This window comes from Homalodisca vitripennis, chromosome 5 (genome assembly GCF_021130785.1).
Source record: "Homalodisca vitripennis isolate AUS2020 chromosome 5, UT_GWSS_2.1, whole genome shotgun sequence".
NCBI classification, from domain to species: Eukaryota; Metazoa; Arthropoda; class Insecta; order Hemiptera; family Cicadellidae; genus Homalodisca; species Homalodisca vitripennis.
Window position 1 is genome coordinate 128,246,114 of NC_060211.1, and position 23,186 is coordinate 128,269,299.

The following is a 23,186-nucleotide window of genomic DNA, read 5'->3' on the forward strand; positions in this document are numbered from 1 at the left end:
ACTTGGAGTCTCTTTTTTTCCAAGCAGTAACTTTTTCCAAACAGAAAGGAGGTGTGACCACTTTACTAGTGGTCTTAACAAACTTTCTGTTTAAGTTGGGCCAAAGAAAAAGTGTCTGAGGGGTTTCTTGTCCTGGAAGCCTTCCTCTCTGGTTTATTAACCTCCGAATAGAAGAGGCACTGACGTTAGCCGACTGGTTGACTTGGTAAATGGATGCCTTAAGTTTGTTGCGACCTACTCTTGTTCAAAGGAACTTCCTGATAGGCGGAGACTGACTTCTTTCTATCTGTGGCACTACGAGAAGACAAATCCCTCTTAGGACTGCCCTTCTGAACTTTCTTGAATTAGAGTTCCTTTTTAAGTTTTTTGCTTTGTTTTTATAAGAAGACACTTTCAAAACACAACCAACCAGCTCAAGTCTTTTAAAGAAAAGACATATGGTTTCCATGGAATTAGTTAACAATAAGATTTCGATTTAATGTTATTGTGGCAGAAAATTTTTCTACAATGATTTTATTTTTCAATTGTTGAAAAGAAGCAAATATTAATCTTAATGTCTTCTTGTACTTGTAATTCTTGTCTTGTACTTGTACGCCTAATGTAAATCTGTTAAACTAAATGTTTTGATACTTCAAACTAGGCTAAGATAAACTCAATCGATTAGAGTTTTTTTTAGAAGATCTCGAATTTTCTTTAGATTACACAAACGTTCTGGATCTGTCTCTGGATGAAGAGTTACTTTTTCACAACCTCATTTGAAAATTAACTATGCAGATATTAAATAATCTTAATCGTATTAAGATATTGCCTTACTTGGAGTTTGCGGTAACAATGTTTTACTTAGGTAACAACGTAAACGAGTTACTTCTTCTGAATGAACTTCGTGCTAATAATTATGTAAGTATTCATATCATTTAACAAATATTTTTACGTTCCTATCAATTTAAAATGCAGACCCCTTTACTGACCATCATTTTCTGTTTTCTAAAATCCCCCAACACGAACGGATTTAAAAACTGTTTTAAAAAGTCGTATTTTTTGTAATTACCACATAGCTTTGTAGCTGGACTCTGTGTATTTCAAAAATAATTTCGATACCTGAAACGAAGATACTGTATCATAGAATTCTGCCACTTAGGGTTACTTCTAACTTACATTATACATACATTAAATGTAACTAAATTCCGGCACTGAGTTTTATACGATGCACTACTTGTAGTTACATCCGAGATATGTCATGTAGAATATTATGCTGTAGTTAAATATTTTATCATATTGTCATAAGATTGCTCGAGTAGAATAAACTTATTAATATACTAAGATAATGATATTGTATTAATGCATTTTTTTCATTATAGTATAGAGTGAATTCAAAAATAACTGGTCCAGTTTGAACTCGATAAAGATTCTTTATATTAATACATTATTTATCATTTTATAAAGAACCAGAAAGCGTACATGACACCCGAAAGATATAGCGAATATTTTATTATTTCTTCTTAAAATGTGCTGGAATAATATAGTATAAGTAAAATAAAAATGAACAAAACAAAGAAAATCCCATTTCTGGCCATTTGTACTTGCTCGTCAGTGGGTGCATTGACCAAAAATGGTGCTAAATTTCATTTTATATTTTAAAATATTATAATTTATTCACTAGCACTTTCGTATCCAAACGTTCAGCTACAACCACTAAACTACATTAGGTACCTATCTTGACAAAAATGTACGTTATAACATAATAAAACACCTGTCTTCCTGAAAAAATCATGACGTCAATATATTACAAAATATAACTTCACAACAAACATTTCGCTTGAACTCGGTACACATAATTTTTCCATTGTAGTCATATGTAGGGACAATATTCCGTAAACTACCCCCCAGTGAAAATAAAAAATTAAAGATCGCCTAAAAGTCTTAACACCTCCCTCAAATCTTGTGCTCATTTTCTTCTCTCACCGTCGCCTACGTGGGCATGTCATTGGCACGGCTTTGATTAAATGTTTGAAAGATCTATTATAAAGGGATTTTCTCTTCTATATGTTTAAGCTAGGGTTACATTTTTAAAATTAATATATAACAAATAATGATTAGTATATAATGAGCTCGTTTGTTCAAAAGAAGAAATCTACTAAGGCTTTTTTACTTAAATCTACAAGTAAAGTTGTAGAATAAAGTAGTATTGTAGTAAGTAGTATGTATGCATATTATTAGTAGTAATAAAGTAAATGGCACTTTGCTTCAGTCATACTGTAATATCTTTACAATATAACGTCCAGGACAAACACCTTTGGATTGTTGTCTTCCATTATGAGTTCCTGGAATGTGAAGTGCAACCGATCAAGTAAGTATAAATGCTCCAATTGTTACATCATACCACGAGAGAAATCTTGGACTTGGACAATTACTGCAGACGACCCAGGAGAAGAGTCCTGACTGGACCCTTCAAGGACGGATATATTGCCTGTCGTATCTCGTGTTGCAAGCACTAACTGTTCCTTGCTCAGGAAGAACTGTTTACTCAGGAAACAGGAAGAAAAATCTTTTCTTGCTTATCCAACACAGTACAAAATTATTAATATTTCAGCATTTGGGAAGTAGAAGATGTTGTAGTCGTTTACTATAACGTCAAAGTTATAAGTTCGAACTTTCACACGCCATCATCTTTATCAGCATCCTTACAAGAACTGCGAAATTGTAATAATTTCTAAATTCGACATCCAGTCCTAATACATTTTATTGTTGCACAGGAGGTGTCCGGAGTTGTTCAATACGAAAAGCAATACTCTTACTTAACGATGAAATTTCCTTGTACGCCTAAGTCTGTGATGGATCATATGCTTGTGATCCTCAGCCAAAGGTGATCTGAATATTAAATTAGATTGTAAGATGTGATCAAACTATTTTTTATCACATTTATTTTTACATTTCAAGTAACAATAACTAATTAAACAGGCATGGGCTTGAAATAGTAAAGAAAATATTTTAGTTTTAGTCCTAGGAATAATGAACCTTTAAATTCAGCCTTATATACATCGGGTTGATAGACAATGGAATGGCCAATTGAAAAGTTTTATGGCAGGTATACCCTAGAAACTCTTAAGCAACTATCCCAGTTGACCAGCAGTTTCGCACAAGACGTTCATAACTTCCAAAAAGGCATTAAATGACTGCCTTACCTAAGTAAGACCGTCCTACTCTATCAGCAAGTTTATAATCGGATGATGAATCAACTCAAAGCATCCGCCCATAAAAATGCAATCACGAGAAAAATGCCTTATGAATAAAATCTAACTTATTGAATACTTGGACTGCTACTCTGACCCAAATAGTAAGATCGTATCCAACAGGGGTGCTAAGGTTTATCTTTACTGGATATCTCAAAGTACTTGGAAAACGATAGTGGTCAAGTGGAGAAATCGTCATCTCTATCCGCCATCTCATCCTTTGCAACTGGTGGCTCAGAACAGAAACAACATCGGCATCCTAACCTTAATTAAGAGCTTTCCCAATTATAACTGTAGTTATTAGCTGTAGTTAGGAGTAACTCTCACCCTTATCCAGTCCAATAGTTTTCCTTGTACTGACCATCAGAATTTCAGAAAATTGTGTCGTTTCATATACATAGTGTTTTATATGTACATGCAGCGTAACAGAATATTCTTTTCAATTTTAAACTAAACTAAACCATATTATTTAGCTACAATAATTCACTATAAAATAGTTGGATTTCATTTCTATATTCCCCTAATATGGTTAAAACAATATAAGTTATCATTTTTGAAAACTAAAATCTCGATCATCTCTATTATTGCAATACATGGGTGATATCACTAGGTATTATAATTTAGTAATGCATTTTCCTTTTGTGTTTTGGTACGTTTTACTATAATTTTACGTAGACTTCTCTATTATTTTAAATCTACAGTCAATATGAATTACAATATTATAATTTGAAACAAATTTGGAATAGCTAATAAAATACTTATTTAGATATAGAATTTACAAAGATTTACTAATCTTAAAAATTAAATTAAATACTTCATAATATAACAATAATGACGTAAATATTTATCATTATTATTTTATTTATTTTGACAAAATCAACATTGAATGAACGGGTTTCTTTTTTTACAGACGACTTCCTTCAGATATGCACCAAGTACTCACTGTTATACATCACCATCATATTCAGGAATGATAGGGTGTGAGGTATATGACGATAAATTGTATTGTCTCCCCAACTGTTCTTATCACTATGTCATAGACAACTTACTTCAAACAATTAAATACAAATATATGATTGCTAATTAAAGTAAAATAAAAACAAATAATGCTTTGCAAGGAAAAACATGGACTAGTGGAAATTACAAAGAAATAACAGAAACCTGCTTCAAGGAAGGTATTAAATTTACAGTAATTTCCATCCATACCCACAGAAGATTTTATTCATTGTGTTGCTGAATTATCAGTAACATACTTATATTATTTACAATAAGTGCTTATATTATAAATATATATTATGTACTCGTATATATATATATATATATAATATTTATAATATAAGCACTAATATATTATATTAGTAAATACTTTTTTACTAACATGTAACTCGTTGGTGAGTAACTCAGCTCATTGAATCCAGCTAAATGTTTTTGGAAACAACATTCTATTTGATTCGCCACCAATCACAATATTATCGGAAACTACAGGTCAGAGATTCAGAGCATTCAAAATGAATAGCATTTAAGATTTTATTTTTATTTGTCCTATGTAATTATTACACTAAAAGTAAAACTGCAAAATAATTATCAGAGAGGGCATTGTATTTTAATTGAGAGCCATGTTATTGTGCTGGCTTTAGTGAGAAATTCTGTTCATAATTGTGAATTTCTGAAAAAAAGCCGTGTTAATTAATTTAAATGTCTCAAACTTTCTAGCATTATGTTTAACTCACAAACGATGCCTGTACCATAAAAGAGTTCTTGATGTTTTGTCGAATATTTACTGTTTTATGAAATATCCTTATTGATTATTGAATAGTTTATTCTATAAAGTGAACGAACGATACAGATGTTAATGACATGAACAGATAAGTGCTCAGATAAACAGAACGAAATATAAATTAGACTTCTACTTATTTGCAGTTATAACTTACCACCTAAGGAAAATAATTTGGGTTCTAGATATATATATATATATATATATATATATATATATCTAGAACCCAAATTATTATATATTATTACTATGAGTTTTGTAACCTTTTGGAAACCGAATGCAATTCCAAAAGAAGCTAAATCCAACGATGCAGTTGACACAGTAAGTTACATTTGGACTCTTTTGAAATCAATTATAATTTCTTGAAAGTGAATTAAAGTAGGTTTGATTAAATAACCGTTAGTAACGTCCACAGAACCCTAAAAGTTTTAAGGATGTATCAACATAAATATAAAGGTCATAAAACAATGCGGCCTTCCATTGTTTCAAACTAATTTCCGGGAATATTTACGATCCTTTTTCTTATAATAATAGTAGCTTTTACGTGTAGCTTTACTCACATTACTCCATGGTATAATCTTTTGTAGGTCTTCATTGCTTCATTGATTAGTCATTTGCCAACGATTAAGCTCCATCAGCATTATCGTGAACGTTCGCCTGGACGTTAAGATGTTCACTTGCATCTCTGCGGCCAGTTACAATTCTCAACTCTCATCGTTACAATATTCTCTCGATGTTCTACACAAGGTCAGAAGCTCATCGCTTTCATCAGGGCCATCACAAGAAGTAATATTAAGTATGGAAGTATGAGAGGAAAGAAAACATGGACAATGGTATTGATTTTAGATAGCACATTGGACAGGTGCTACATTCATGGGAAGCACGATCTAAAATTATGGTTTTTAGATCTGATTTAGAGATGACCCAGATTCAAATTCTGTCTATGACTGCAGCACCATCATCAGTACTGATGATCTTGTGCTGTACCGACTCTACTTATTCTATTTCATAAAATCATCGTATAGACTCATGGGGAGGGGCAAAGTAAGGCTAAAATATTGATCTTCCTCTTCTTAAAAATGTTATCCTTTTCCCACACAAAAGGTGGATGGAGAACGAACTACCTGATTTCACGTAGTCCCCACAGCTCTGGAGATGGTTTTGTTCTATTTAAAGAAATAATTAATATTGATAAATCGCAGTCAAAGTGACATTTCAAACTAATTAAGAACACTCAAACAGTTTTTTGATGTCTTTATTTTGAACAAATTATTACAGTATTGCGTCAACTCTGTACTTTCGATATACAGCAACCCTCACTGATTGGTTATCCACTATGCACGTCATGCAAATAACACTGGAGGTTGAACTCTCCTTTTATGCATAAAATCCCTTACGAGTTTCTGATCACTCTTCAAGAACAAATGTTACAATACACCAGCATTGGATAGAAGCGCCGACTTCTTGACGTGTACTGTACCAACCTACTAATGTGTGTTCTGTGGCAACTGACTCAACACAATCGCATCAGTCTGATCCTTGCCACCAAACGGCTGAGTACTGCACATTCTAAATCAGTCTTTACATGTGTGGTAAGTACTATTGTTGTGAGGCACATATTTCGAACATGGAAAAACTGAATACAATCTTGGCTTGGGATTCCAAAAGAAGCAAAAACGATTGATACAAATGAGGCTACATTTAAAAATACATCAGTTTAATTTATAGTCCTACTCTGTGCCTTACTGTAAATATGCCGGGTCATTAAAAATAATGGAAAATTTTGAACTTACATAGTATCACCTGGCATTAAATCGACTAGTTCTGACTAGACTCTACAGGGATATGACAGTTTCCCTAGAAGAGAAATTTAAAGGCGTTAATAGAATAAAACACTTTTAGGCAAGAAAACAAATTTATTAATGGCATTTATAGTTTAGCAGATACTTACGAGTCGATTTACCAGGACTGGCTACAAAAGCTTAAGCAATTGTCTGCAGGTTTTATTCGTTGCAAATTGATCGTGGGCTTCCACACCTCGAGGCATTTAAAACGCTTCCTGTGTTTTAAAATTTCTTATTTAATTTCCGTATATATACTGTCGAGTGGGTATCGTGAAACCTGCATAATTTACAACTAAATGCTTCAATTATTATAGCGGTATTTTTATTACGTTTCTACCACAACTGAAGGGTGTAAACTCGTTGTTGGGTTGTAAACATTTTAAAAACACACACTAACAAATAACAGATGCAAAGAGCGTCACTTTACACTAGCCACTGGAACATTAAACAATGAACTTACTCCGTGTTGCTGCCAAATCATTATTACCAACCTATCGAAACAAAATATCCCAACTTACGGGGAAACTGACATATGCGCCACCCTGTATTAAGGTATTAACGTCAACATTCTCTTGTTATGCACTGCCTTAATTCTTAGTGGCTCAATGGTTAATGGGTGAATAAAACTTGATATTTAACATGAAAACTTAATGCCCATAGTAAGTACATTATACTTTTACAAACTTAATTTAAAATCGCCTTCTATTAGTTTCCCGATGAGTTAAGAAGTTTAATATTAAATATGACTTAATTGAAATCAAATGCAAAATGTATACTAAGCATCAAATATCATGTTTAATACTTTATGTACAAAATCGGCCTATTATACGAAACATTGCTATTATTTATCTTCTTATTCGGTGACCAAGAGAAAAGGTGTACTGGAATGATTAGAAGTGTTTCGTTACTGAAACACTTTTTAATAAAAAGTGTTGTATCTAAAACTGTTTTCAAGATTTTATGTACATGTAAATTCCATAAGAATTTTTTACCAAAAACTGGAAAAGGCTGAAACAATTTGAATCTTGAACAAAAGTTGATATTACAAATATGTCGGCCAAGTATAAGTCGTTGGCCATCTTGTTATGCAATTTTTCTCTTTCTCAGTAAAAGTTACTTGTGTTTGTAGTACCTTACATTTATAGTGCAAGACACAATTATAAAGTTTAACGGCCACCATAATGGCCTTCCTTTACTCCGTTATTTATGAACCTAGCGAAAACAAATTAAAAGTGATCTGGAATATTATTTTATAATATTTCCTACACTTTATGTAATTAACATTGTTTATGTATTTCAAATAGGTTTCGAGATATTGATTACATATGAATCTTATGAAAATAAAATTTGTAATATTTCAGTTGTAACAAAAGATACCTTCTTCTTCCTATTGAGCTGGGAGGACTATTTGTTGTTTTGTGGGATATTTTAATTTCCTTTTATACTCACATTCTGAACGCAATAACGTTGATTTTCGCCCTTGAGGAATCCGAGTTACAATTGTCAGTTTGACTCTAAAATTTACAAACAGCCTCAATTCTGAAAAAAGTATCTTATTTTTTCATTTGACATTTATTACAGTCTGAATAAAATAAATACTTTGCTGTAACTTAAATCATGATTGCATTATACTAGAGATTAATTAGCAAGACAGAGACAAATACGCTAAACGTAGTATAGCCTTAGTATATAAGTCTTAATGCCCTCTTTACACCCTGGTGAAGTGGTACTTATAAATATGGCAATGATTTTAAAATAGTTTAATCCATTTCATTATATTTAGAAGTGTTAGTTCACTTTTTTAAATTCTCTGCCAACAATATAGTTTAAATAATTTATAACACAATAATTTCACTCTTTTAAATAAATCAAACAATGTTAATACGCCTTGTTAATTACGAATATAACTTCCAAATTAACTCTTATTTTCAATGACTGGCCTTCAGTAATTCGTTTGGTCTAATTATGTTGCTGCTCTAGGCCCTGTTGTAACAAACTGCCAATGTCATCATCCTTGTCGGTATTTCCTCATTGCTATTTTCACCAATAACACAGTGATTGCTGTGCACCTCCTTGAACGTTGATTTCTGCATGAAGCTTAATTTCTAAGTAGGCTACATCGAATTTTGAGATGGTGCACGTCACTATTTAGGATATATTGACGGCATTAGCGAACATGTTTCCATTGTCTTATAATTAACCATAATGATAACGAGGAAATCACGGACTAAATAAATTTGTAAGCAAACTGAGTCCCATCATATGACATTGTAACTAGTAACACAAAATAACTATTACAATAAAATGAGCTATAAACTTGTAATTTCGCATAACCTACCTTGTAAACTACGCCCACTGTACAATGGTTGTTAATGTATATTCAATTATAATAGAAAGCAGAGGCGAGCCTACTGTCACCATGTCAGAAATGTCTCACTCTCTTTCTCTGTCACTAAGCCACTTGTGATTGTTTGTAGTGCCTTAAGACTTATAGTGCAATACACAATTCTAATCCAAAACTCAAATTTTGTCAGGGGCTATTACATCCGACCCACCCATTTGTTTACATATATACAGAGTGTGCTAAGACAAGAGTGTCAAAAACTTCTGTGGCTGATAGTACTCATCATTTAAACTCAAAATTCCTGTAACCACAGGTCAAGAAATGTTCCTTTTAGCAGCTAGCTGCCAATTTGAATTTGTTATTAAACTGATATTTCTAGAACTAGTAAATCTACAGACACCAAGCTTAGCGCATACGAGTCGGTAATGATAAATAAGAGAAAAATGTAAAGTAATAATTGTGAGATTCGCTTCAATGGTATTAAAGTGCACCTCTTGAACATTTATAAAGTGAAATGATATAGAGACCAGTATAAAAGTAAGATATTTACATGATACGAAATTGTTTTACAATTGTTATTATAATTCTAACGCTACTTTGTTCAGCGATATCCGTCAACGCATAAGCGCACACGGCCGATTTAAAGGTATTCTTGCACAAGCCAAGTACAAAATATTTTATCGTCTTTTCAAAATATTGAGTATGTTTAGTGCTATATTTAGGTTCAATAAAATAACGTATTTTTCTAATGGCCCTGATAATTACAAGAGTTAGGACTTTACGTTCAAATTATTTATAAATGGTCAAATATAAGGTAGCACTATGTTTATTCACATATTATACCAGACCAGCGCTGTTAAGTGCAGGTAAGGAAACAGATTGCAAGACCTGCACTGTGAGAATGTATACGCTGTCTGTCCGTGGGATGCAAGGGACATAAAATCTGACTGCATGATATTTTTTCTCGTCACTTGCAAATAATTAAACGAAAAATCCAGTAAGAATTTGGAAATTAACTAACTATAACTTCGGCCTCCTGCATGTTTCCGCAATAACAGGAACATCGGAACATCTTAGACAACGCCTTTTTAAAACGGTATATCAAGCATTCATGAATTAACTAATATTCATTAGAACATTGAATATACTTACTTACAGACACACCTATAAATCGTAAATGCCTGCTGGCAGACTGATGTTCATAACTGTATCTCAGAACTACCTTTACGTTCCAAAAACAGCTTGTTACGTATTTTATTGAAAACATAGGTTAATAGTAATTTATGACATTTTGACGGCAATAACTTTTTCAAATTTACAGTGTCAGTTTTAAAAGTGAAAGCCATAATATAATGACTTATATTCACTCAAAATTATTATCATTATCAGTAACTGAATTTGGCTGAATACCAATGTCTTTTCATTAATTTGTTTTTGACCATGAAATTATGAATCGAGTAAAAAGTTATCACCAATGCATGAAGTTATTTGTAGTTTTATTTTTATACATTTCGACAGTTTTATAATTTTTATGACCACAACATAAGTCGGAGGATGAGCATATGTTGCTGTCCTGCCTGCGCTTTTGTATTGGAACGCTGTCCTTCCTTTCCTTCCATCTGGTGGATCTCGGCCTTGAACCAAAGCACATTTTTAGCAGTAGATAGCCTCTTCAAAGAAACAGAGACTAAGTGAAGTTTGCAGTTCAAGTTCCCTGTATGCATTCCCACACGTCTTTCGGCTTTCTGGAGTTATAAATTACAAAAAGATTCCATTTTCCTATTTTGGAGACCTTTCCAGTTTACAAATTAGCAAACCCTCCTCATGGTCACACACCACATAATAAATTAGGATGTGCAAACCAAAATAGGCCATATTTTAGTCTCCAGGGATCAGAACTTTGTTTTATTACGTAATGTGTAAAATACCTTAGGCGTAACATTGTATAAATTTTATATAAAGCGTAACTTTTTTATCCCATAGAATCAAATGTGTTAACTTGACAGTGACTGTGTAATTGTCCTAGATCAGTCCATAATCAATATGTGTTTTCAAAAACTTAGTGGATTTTCATTTTCAATGATCATTATCAACCTAAATATGATCAATATCGCTTGAACCTACGTCACCTACAAATAATTAGGCACCCAATTATTTACTATTCATGTTATATAAGCCAAAACGTATGAAGGAGAATATTGTATATTACTGTTTAATGTTGAGTATCTCTGCGCAGTGTGAACAAAGCAAAACGTAGGAAGGTGGGGGCCGGCCGGACGAGCTATATGAATCATAAACCCACCTTCGCTGTGCTTGCTGTCGCATCCTGCTGGTACATCGCTCGTTACAAAATATGAGTAGAAAAAAATAGTGTTGCAGTATTTAGTAAGTGGATTGTACAGCATTTAATGATGTACACAAAACTTCATAAAAGTGGTGGTAAACATTGATTCATTTCTTCAATTGATTCAATTATACATGTATCAAAAAAATCTATGTACGATAAGCACAAGGTTATAAGTATTGCTTGAACCCACATTGCACTGTCAAATAATGCAAAATCAAAGTATAATTCTTTCAGAAAGTTCAAAGAAACCTTCCTCTATATAGAGTAACACTAAATGTGGTAATCTTATTTTTCAGGATATTTGTGCTAAACGATTTGCGACATAGGAGATGGGTAGAGAAGGGACAATTAGTTAATGTTTCTCTAGATGTTTCTTAGGTTTCTAGCTAATGTCTTTAGAAACCTAAGTAGTGGCCAAATGTTTCGTCAAGATTTGTTTCTACATTTTAGAAGAGGATTGCTTATTCGATATTGGAATTAATTAATTAAGCATTGTTGGCAATTTCGCTTCATAGAAAGCAAAGTTCGATTACTTCAGGACTTATCTATTTATTTACAAGGATTAATAAACATCCAAGTAAGATTATATAGGTTATGACTATATATCAAGTATGATCGGGGTTAAGGTTACAGAAACAAACCAGACAACATATGCAGAGCATATAAAAGGATTACATTACAAAGTTACAAAACACATTAGTACAACAGTGTGTACAACAAGTAACCTATTTATTGGTCATAAAATCTTGTAGATGGTACTAGCTACATAATATACTGAGATAGTTAAGTATCTTTCATTTGTGCAACAGCTATATATTTTTCATCTATCTTTGCATCCACGTACCGATGACATACTGCGATTAAAGCGTACTCTTTTCTTGAAATCGCTGTATGAACTAATTGGTCAGTACAGAGAATTCTCTTCAAAGTCAATTAAACAAGATAATAATATTCAAAAAGCTCACATTGAATTATCCTAAGAGGGTCAGTAAGATAGCGTTTTAAAGTTTTCAAAGTACTCTTCTTTTAATATTATAAAAATGAATTTTAGTGAATGTTATTAACTATTTATTAAAATTAATTAAAATTCTTAAAAAATAATTACTTAATCTCTTTTATATCTTTATGAAATGCAAGCTCTGGAATAATTTCCATAAGTGAAGAATGTATAAGATATTATGACAGTTTGTTGCTGCATAAATAAAGTGAATATATAGGATTTCAAATACTCAATAAGAAAATAACATTATCTACCTATGACGTTGGTGTTAATTAAGATACATTGGACGGTAGTAGGGTTATTAAAATTTCAGTCCTGGTGTGCTTAAAATCATAGTAGGATTCAAAGAAGATAAGTGGTCTGTGAAACAGCCTAGAGGTATCAATCCTTTTAGTGAAAGCCATAAAGAGAAATTAGGGTATGAATTGGTTAACAAATTTGTAAATGAATTTGATCTCATTTCAAAGTTAAGTCTATGTCCAGCTGGCTATACATAAAAAGTAACAACTTAACCGTTCCTTGTTATTGGAATTAAGAATCTTTAAAACACCAACAGGAAAGTGATGGTGAACTGATCTGAAGAAATAGGGTTTCAACATTACAAGAGCGATAAATGGAAATCAATTTCACTGTATAATAAACAGAATGTATACATTCAAAATTTTTTCATATTATTACTATATAAGCAAACTATAAAAAATCATTATTGTAATTGCTTCGGTTGTATCCAAATTATCGTCATATCATTAATTAGAAACATTACATAAAGTTTGTAGTAAAGGACTTTTGTTTATTTCCAACTACCTATCACTCTTGGTGCATTTTTAAAAATTAATTTAGATAAACACCATAGAATTTAACTTGGGAGGTAATGCATTTGTCCTTTGTTACTGTAAACAGCTTCGGTAGCTTCATGGGGGTGCTAAACTTGGTATAACCTGGGATCGCTAAAAACAGAATAATACGTCTAATAGATATTATTGAACAATCGAGTCAAATAGTCTCCAAAAAAAACTAAAATATGGCTGTTAACACATAAATGTTTATTTCTTCAAACGATGGGTCAAGAAGATGAAAACTGTCCATCCAATTCTTGTCATATAACACGCAACCAAGTCAAACTATTTTACACTTTATTAATTGCTAAGATATTTTTTAGACTGTGGGAGTTTTTATCTACGCTCCAAAAAGTTTTCACAGTACTTGAGGGTTGATTAATGGCAATCTTTGGCACAGTTCTTTTAGAAATTTGCAATAAGATATTATGAACTTTGTATTGTCAAATGAGTGATTTGATTTGAGTTGTGTAATTCTAACATTATTTTCACCGTCTGTTTGTGGAAAGAGCAAAAGTTTCTATTTCACCAAAATATATATAGAATATCTCAAACTTAATTTGGAAAATGACATTTCCCCTATCAACTCTTTTCATTTCAGTCTATCATTCCAATCTTGAAAACTTTTCGTCTAAATAAATATTTTAACTTTGCAAATCGTTAATTCTAAATCAGGCACAAACCCTCTCCTCTGCAAAGTCGACAGAGGTGGCAACTTTTTACATAGAAATCGATAGGTTCGGCAAGTAACTGATGTCATTGACGATGGCTGTGGTCGCCGATGTGGTTACCCAAGTCGGCGTGTTTACAGTAAAAGTTCAACAAAAAGAGGAAGGACAACGCGCAGCCGCTTGGCTTTAACACAAAACATTAGATTACTTAAAATCAAAAATCACTAGGGTAATATATTGATAATCAATTAAAGAAAATTGAGAAGAAAATCGAGATTTTGATATAAATATTGTTTCAGTCTTTGGTAGAGCGACTGTTTATCCTATGTCGAAACATTATCAGCCCAATACTTTTGAAATTGATACTCTTAACTGAATCTTTTACAGAGACCGATAAGCAGACATTTCAATTTTTAGAATAAATTAACCAAATAATAATATTTAGATTTAAATACAAACATTTTTCATAATTTAAATTATACTTGTATATAACAAGAATATACGACTTGTGTTCTGTTATACGAAAAACACCAGTTCCCTCACTTTCGTGGTGAAATACTTTGTATTGAAGTGATTGAATGGCATTATTTGTTAGTTTTTAATATTCAGCAAAGTTTTTTTTTTTTCGAGAATCAAAGAAAATTTACTATACTTATTACGTATGTACATTACTAGACTATTACAGAATAACTGCGGAAATTTATCATCTTGAAATATTTGAAAAGAAATTCTGCATTTCGATTACTGCTCTCTACTTCAGGTGACAAACTTCCAAGTCTAAGCATTCAAAAAGTAAATCAATCAATGTATAGCGTTAAAAACGCTAACAACAGTCACAGTCAACAACCAGAAAGTCTTAAGTCTAAATACTTCCTGCAAAAAGTCAGAAAAAGTGAAAACGTATAAATACTAAACATCACAGATCTACGGTTGAAACACGTGATACGCGCGGAATACATAAGAGTAATCCTGTAGAACATTTACACTTTGTTTGTTTTTGGCGATGGTAGGTTTTAAAGAATAATAGGGTTTCAACGATGGCAAATGTCCAAAATCCTGTTATCCATTCAAACCTTCCATCATCAATAACTTTAAACAAAAGATTCTACATCTTGTTATCCGGACTACTTAATGATGACAAATGTCTGCAATCCCATCATTGTTTTAAATCATCCGTCGTCGTCGAAAATAAACTTTAATTAAAGGAAACTGGTGATAAAGTAACGATGTTTACCTAAGTCCCAATCTACGAACCGATTGTAAACGGACTTGCCTAGGTTATCAATATTAATTTTTCGCTCCCAATATTTTTAGGATATTTAACAGATTGAAAATTTAGAAATTAACTGATGAGCTTGAGAGCTGTTCAGTTTTATAGTTATACAATTAAATCACCTTGAAAGTTTAAAAACACTTCGTACCATTTTATATTTCATAAGAATGTGATGTATTCATTTAAATCGACATTGTCGTGTATTAAATCAGAACGTCAGTTTAATGTTATTGCTTTGTGTGGTAATGTATGGATTTTATGACAGTAATGTCGACACCTCAGTTATCCACTCGGGTCAAGGGAGGACTCAAGGTGGTGCAATTTTTTCATAAAAAATTAAAGATAACTTGTGTGATAGTAATACTTAGGGTCATCTTACAGTAAGGCCAAAATAAATACCGTTCAAAACAAAGATATGGACTTGTACCATTATGTATGACAATATGTATGTAAATGATACTGTATATGGCCGGAAAAAATGAAATGTTCTTAATTTATACGAACTCTGTATATAAAGTTTTATACAAATTGTAATTCAAACAACATATTTAGTATACTTACTTAAAATATTTTATTTCATACATTTTGTATTTACGTAAAGAAAGAAAAATAATAATATTTCCTTAATTTATAACCCATTAAAAATAAGTATATCTAATGTAAATACTGTAAAGAATTTCTTTCTTATCTTTAAATGTTTTTATTTGCCGCTGGTTCAAAAATTTCCCACTTTAAATAATCACAATTCCTCATAAAACGATTAAACATCAAAATTTTTCCGCTCACGGAGTAAATTAAAGTGACTGTGACACTAAGGTTAAAAAATACTAACAATTCAAAACTGATCGTGTATTTGTCGAAATGTAGACCGCCCGTCTGCAATGACAGCTGGGGAAACCGAGGTAGCAAGGTGAGGACGTGAGGACAGCGTGCTCTGTGGCGAGGCCGAAGCTATATAAGAGAGGCCGACAGCCGCGCGCCCCACACACCATGTCGGCACGTCTCTTGGTGAGTAACCTTACTTACTCATTACTCATTACTATCACTGTCTACCAACCGTAGCGTCGGCTTGCAACTATTTATTTTTTTGGAATGTTTCCAAGTAAACTTTTTTTGTATGTATCCGCTTCTCAAATGTATTATAATAGTTACATACCGTAGGGTTAATATTGTAATCAATGAATTAACAATGTAATTTTATGTCAACACGTTTAATAATATCTTGTAATATATACTTAAAATTATTGCATGTACGAAATTATTTATATTTTCAATTATCAATTACTGCCATTAAGCGGAACAATTTTGAATTATTTTAATTGAGTACTAATTTAACGAATCATACTTTAGAGAGTTTATAAAATTACATATACAACAATAATTTCTTAGTAGCTGCTAAGACCCAATAGATTATAGCAATGTACGATTATTATGTTTTTCTGGTACATTTATTTATGTAAAACTAAGTAAATTTCGAAATCATATATCAAATAAATGTGGTATGTAAATGTGGAAAACTAATATTAACACTATTAATTAAAAAGTTTTTAACTTTCACAAACAAAACTGCAATTAAAAAAAGTATTTAAGTCAGATTTTTAAAGCCTTTGTATCATAATATTGAATAGATTTTAGTAATGATAACTGTTCTCAAATGTTATAACTACTTTACTTTTATAAAGTGTTCGTTTATACTAGTATATTAATTGTGTATTTATTAAGGGTTTCTAAGAATAACTTATGAATTACTTTTAGAACTATTTCATCTATATTGACTCCAGTGATATACTAAAGATGAAATCAAACTAATTATTGCGGAAGCCTGGAAGACAACACAATAGTGGAGTGAGCTCGCGTGTTTGTAATTACTGACCCGTGAACAACCTACTTTCGTTTTTCTTTTACATAATAGTTGATCTCCTTCCCTGAGTAAAACGATAATGAAATACCCACTCGTTGCCGCCATTCTTTATAGCTAATTACGGTGATAATAAATACTTATTACCGTGAACAATCTTTGAAGTTTATAGACACGGAACCAACTACGTGTTATAATGAACGATTTCATTGATTCTAAGAATAACGGATACTCAGAATAGTACTTGAAAAAAACAATAGTTAAAACTAAACGTGTGTTAACGATAAAAACTAAACTATTAAAAGTCAAAGGTCTGCACGCCCAGTTGTTCCGGTTTTACAGTTATAGAACAATTATGCCGTTGGCAATCACCTTGAATTACTGTATAAATAAGGCATACAATGGTCACACTCAAGGTCAGGCATTATAGACCACAGGTATGTGGGAGGGCGGGTCCGCACCTTGACACAACCTACTCACACTCTCTGACCGGACAAACTCTTACATCAAGACACCGGAAATGACAGTCTCCGAGCATCCTAGTTTGGCCAGAATGATATTAGCTTAAGTATTCTTTTGTACAACAGCCCCCTTTATAGAATTGTCACTTCAAAAATGCCATATTTGTATGATGCTGAAGAGCGTTGGATTAACTGCCAGATTTCAGTAAAATTGCTGACGTCATCTTAAGAAACAAGTAAACTTTGAGATTGGTGTTTTAAAAACACCGACACTCTCTGGATCAAGGTAAGAGTACACTGGACCACATGTCATGTAGCAGGTTTCGCTGTTGTTGCATGCAGTATGTCTATAGCTCATTTAGTTATTGAGAAGTCCTGCGGGAAGAAAGGCAGAGAAAAAGAAATTCTGTAAGCCTACTGAGTGTCAGGCTTCAATGACGCTCAGCCAAATTCCATGGGTTAACATGCACCATCAATGTATATATCTACAGAGAATATTTTTCTCGAGGCATTTTGCAGATAGTCAGGCCGTTACTATGTCACACGTTATAATACCTTATGATTGTACTCAGATTATCCACAAATTTAATTACTCTGCGATTTTCTCCTTGCCATGATTCTTACTTGTAAGACAAATTAAAAATATTTCGCTAAAGCCCAGCTACATATCCGTGGAGCAATTTTCCCCATCATCGAATTCCACGTTGCTTATATAAAAAAAAACACTTCAGCCAAATTTCAAATCCATAGGTTATTTGGTTCTACGAGATATCGTGTGGAGAGGCAGACCGACAGACAGGAAAGATATTTTCCCTCCACTCGTCATAGGTTTCGCTAACGCACATCAACTGATAGAAAAATTGTTTGCATCAAATAACTAGTTATTTTACTACTCTTTAATATAGGGAACAACACTGGTAAATTCTTTCAAAATCATTTTTCTTTAAAAAATGAACACCTTGGCTGAATATCATTAAATACTAAGTAGGCAGCCTGTATTTAAGTAATCAAATAGTAGGAATTAAAATGCAAACTTTAAAAACTTTCTAAGAAAAGGTACTTTCGTATTAAGAAAGTAGGCTACACTCTCACTGTTCTTGATTTCTAATTCTTTCTTAAGCTCCATCTCAGCGTTTTTGACTCCTGATTGCCTTGTTTCGAATAATTCTTTAGCTTCACGTTATGTTACGTTTTTAAACACGGTACTCCTATAATGTCTTCATCGTTACAAAATTTTATCGGACGGATCCCATTAATTATAAATCTGATGTTTGTGGCATCTTACAATATTTGCCACAATTAAAGGTGGCCACTGCTTGAAGACTTAGCGTTACCGTGACAACTGTACACAAATGTTTTTTTACATTATACTCTGTAATAAATTGTTCACCAACCCGGTTTGATTTCGATCTCGGTATGCAAACATTTACTCAAATTCACTTTGTTCAATATCTCGGGAAATAATTGTTATTTTATTCATCACATGTTGAGAGAGTTGGAAATATTATGAGTGATCATACTCAGTGAATAATACAGTGAAATACTCAGTGGCTCCAGAATTTCTAGATTTGAACCGACTGTCTTCCCACAAGACAAAAAAATTGACTAAATTCACAATTACAGTGGATTTTTCGGATGACATTTTTAATATATTCCATGTCTTGAAATTGCTTATACTACCATTAGGAAAGAAATGTAAATTTATAATTCAAATCGAGATCTTTTTATTTTTGATGTACGCAATCCCCTTAAGGGCACTATTGCCCCTGTTGTGATCACTGTTTTTTGAGGGGAAAAAATAGAAAGGGTCGTACACAAGTCTCATGTAGTTATTTTTCATGAATAATAGCAGTTGTTATTGCTGTGATAGTTTACACAGCTTTACATTAAATTTAACAGTTTGGCTGCATACAAAGTTGGCCTGCTGCATCTGCTCTAGAAGGCTGGACTCGCAAACAACGTGATATTGTGCAGGGAACTGATAATTTAATATTAATGGCGGCAAATGTTGTGCAGCGACCTCAGGCCGGCCCAGCCTCAGACTCGGCGGCCTTCAGACGACATTCCCGCCAGGGCGGGAGCACTCGGTCAGTCTTTGTCCGGCCCCGACCGCGATATCATCTTAAAAACAAACCAGATCAATTCAAGAGCGCTGCAAGGACGTGACTTAAACTGTAATTTACGACTGCCAGTTTTTATTGCATTACTTCTCAGTATTTACCAGTTTTGGCTCGTTCTTCCTCGCAATTTGCAATTTTGGTGGGGTTTTTATGAGTTGTAAAGTCAGAGATTTTTAACTCAGGGATTTATGATGTAGATCAATTATTCATCGAATATTTTTATTTGCCATATTCACTAAAACACTTAAACATAAATGGCATAGTAATAAAAGGTATGTTTATTGGCAGATGAAATTAGTAAATCGAAGAATCAAATAATTGGCATCTGTCAACATTTCATCCGAACATTAAACTAAGTTTACACTGATAAGTTTTGTAATTAAAAGTAAAATGAATATATCATATGCCCCGTATTTTTTATTTAGCCCAATATGATTAGACCTAATTCTCATACATTAACCATATTGACAAAGTTTTGTATGACTATCGTAGAGTCAACTTTGCGAAAACTAAGACTTGAATCTTTAGCTGAAGTGATGGTAAAAAATTAATCAATTTTAGGTTCAAGTATTTCTTGTAACAAAATTATTGATACTCTAACGGAAGATACTTTTTTCGGAACAAAGAATAAATAGGTATTGTATTATTCCACAAAAATTGTAGTAACGTGAATCAGAATTTAGGAACATAGTCAAGCCCAAACAAAAACTATTGAAGATAAAGATTTTAAGGAAGTATTTATACGAATCATGATTTGAGAGAATTACGTGTTTTTATTCAAACAAAACAATTTTATCGAGTAAACTTTTTTCAAAACACGTATTTTTTCAATTATATGTCATAAAAAAAGTTTCCTTAAACCATTAAACATTAAATAATATGTCACTCCCAGAATACCTAACTCATATAGAACATTCACAATTTTTATCCTCAGCATTTTTTATTTGGTGAGTTTAAATTACATATTTTAAATATCTGTAATTCCCAGTTAGACAATCAACACATTTTTTACTTCCTCAATCAGTAGAGGAGTTCTATTAAAGAGTTATTAGTAAAAACAAAATAAAAAACCCCTGTCCTGTCCTGACTAAAAACCGATTGTACCCTTATATACAGGTTATTAAGTTAAGAGACCAACACACACCAAGTCTCACAGCATGAAACCCACTATTACGTTTAACCAATCTTTAATTAAAAAATGTCTCGGTAATATAAAAGACGCTTATAAGCCAACTGAAGTGAAACGACCTCGGGTTTTAAACCATAAGAACAATAGCAAAATTTCTAAAACTTATACAACCTTATTTTTATCGTACATTTATATAAGACATCTTATTTTAAAGGTATGACCAATACGTTTTTTAAATTAATTTCATAAATACACATTTTAAATACGATAAAGTGAAAATAATTTTAGATTTTTCATCATAACCAATTCAAATATTGAAAAAAAGTTTTAAAGCGTTTGAACGCCGGTTAGTAGATTCTTTAAAACAAGATACTCTTCCATAGTTCAACTAGTAACAAAAAAAAGGTCGCAAAAGTTTTACATCGTTCTGATGAGGTAAAATAAAAAATGGCCTCAGTGTAAACGGCTATTGAGCATTTGTGATTGTTTTCTTTTGAAGGAACACGAAAAATCTCAAACTAAGAACAACTTTTGTCACTCAACCTCCACGAAAAGAAAAATATCTGTTAGCACAAAAGAAGGAATTTGACTTACTCATACCAACTATTAAGTCAAACGTTGTAACGAATGTTACAATACTGTATATGATGCACCTTTTACAGCTTTGAAGATTCAAACCTCTTGGCTCCTCTAATTTTATTCTGTTAATGTCTGTGGTGATCAATGGTTTTTTATTAGATTTTACTAATTTCAAATAATTTATTTTATTTTTAAATTTGTGATTTTCTTATATTTTATTGATAAATATAAGAGCTAAAATAAAATTGTATAAAACAATTTCAAACGTTAGTATGTACTTATAAACAGTCCATCAACATTCTTTGACAATTAGAAAATAATTGAAATTGTTATATACTGTGGTTTCAATGAATTTAGGATACCAAAAATGATGGTTACAATTTTTTTAGTGAGAAAATCATATGAATCTGAGTGTGACGATATTCTGTATCCTGTGCAGATCATAGCAGCTTGCTGCCTGGCGGCGGCATGGGCTCAGGTCCAGAAGCAGTACACCACACCGGTGCCGATCCTGAAGCAGATCAACAGGCAGAACGAGGACGGCTCCTACAGCTACGGGTACGAGGGGGCTGACGGCAGCTACAAGATAGAGACCAAGCACCCCACGGGGGAGGTGTACGGCAAGTATGGCTACGTGGATGACAGCGGTTCCCTGCGTGAGATCGAATACGGAGCGAACAAGCTGGGCTTCCAGCCTGCAGGAACCGGCATCAACGTGGCGCCCCCCACCCTGCCCGACCCCAACGGCAACAACTATGTCGGTCCTGAGGGTGTTGATGACGGCCAGTACCGCGAGGACCCCAGCATCTACTGGAAGGACCCTAAGTACAACCAGGGTGCCCCTAAGTACTCCTCATCCCCGGTCCGCACACAGTTTACCCAGCCTGCCGTCAGCCAACCTGCCTACAACAGCCAACCATCCTACAATAGCCAACCATCCTACAATAGCCAACCATCCTACAACAGCCAACCATCCTACAACAGCCAACCATCCTACAATAGCCAACCATCCTACAACAGCCAACCTGCCTACAACAGCCAACCCGCTTACAACAGCCAGCCTTCCTACAACAGCAGGTCTAACTTCAACACCCAATCCTTCTTTGACGACCAGCCCACATACAACCAGCCCTCTTACCAGGAGCCCAGACAGAACTGGCAGAGGTCCTGGTCCCAACCTGCCCCCGCCCCCGCTCCTGTCGACTCCAGCATCTTCCGTGGACACCCCGCCACCAACATCGACCTCTACAGTGGCTCGTATTCCGTCAGCTACAAGCGATAATTTGCTCACTCACACGGTGTAGTTTTGCTGTTGTATAAAGCTTTACCATAAAGTATTTAGGTTGTATATAAACTTATTAGTATATTTATGTTACTGAATGTACAAAGGTTTCTTAGGTAACGCTAGTTTGAACCTTAAATGACTGAAAGGTTCTCTTTCATTTATTCAGATATTAGTAGATGTTCATTAGATTCATTCTTGTTCAGTGTTCCGATTCGTAGCTGTATACTATAGACGTTTCTTTTTATTTTTAAACTTTAAAAAGTATATGAAATGTTTTACTCCCCTTATACTATGGTCGCTGTATGGTGCTAGTCCCTGAACGTACTGACTTTCATGTGATTGTTTTGTATTCTTAAAAAATATTTGTATCCTCAATAAATTGATGTTAAGAGGTTGTTTTTCGTATGTATTTTTATCTTTCCTTTCTTGTCATAC

The 23,186-nt window shown here is 33.1% G+C and overlaps 1 protein-coding gene across 1 annotated transcript; it reads left to right on the forward strand.

The window, feature by feature from the left end:
- Positions 1-16,250: 16,250 nt before the first annotated feature.
- Positions 16,251-23,145, forward strand: LOC124362869 (protein transport protein SEC24-like). Its single transcript, XM_046817736.1, has 2 exons — positions 16,251-16,327; positions 21,906-23,145. Exons 1-2 carry the CDS (start codon positions 16,310-16,312, stop codon positions 22,746-22,748), a joined length of 861 nt encoding a protein of 286 aa, XP_046673692.1. The 5' UTR covers positions 16,251-16,309; the 3' UTR covers positions 22,749-23,145.
- Positions 23,146-23,186: the final 41 nt, after the last annotated feature.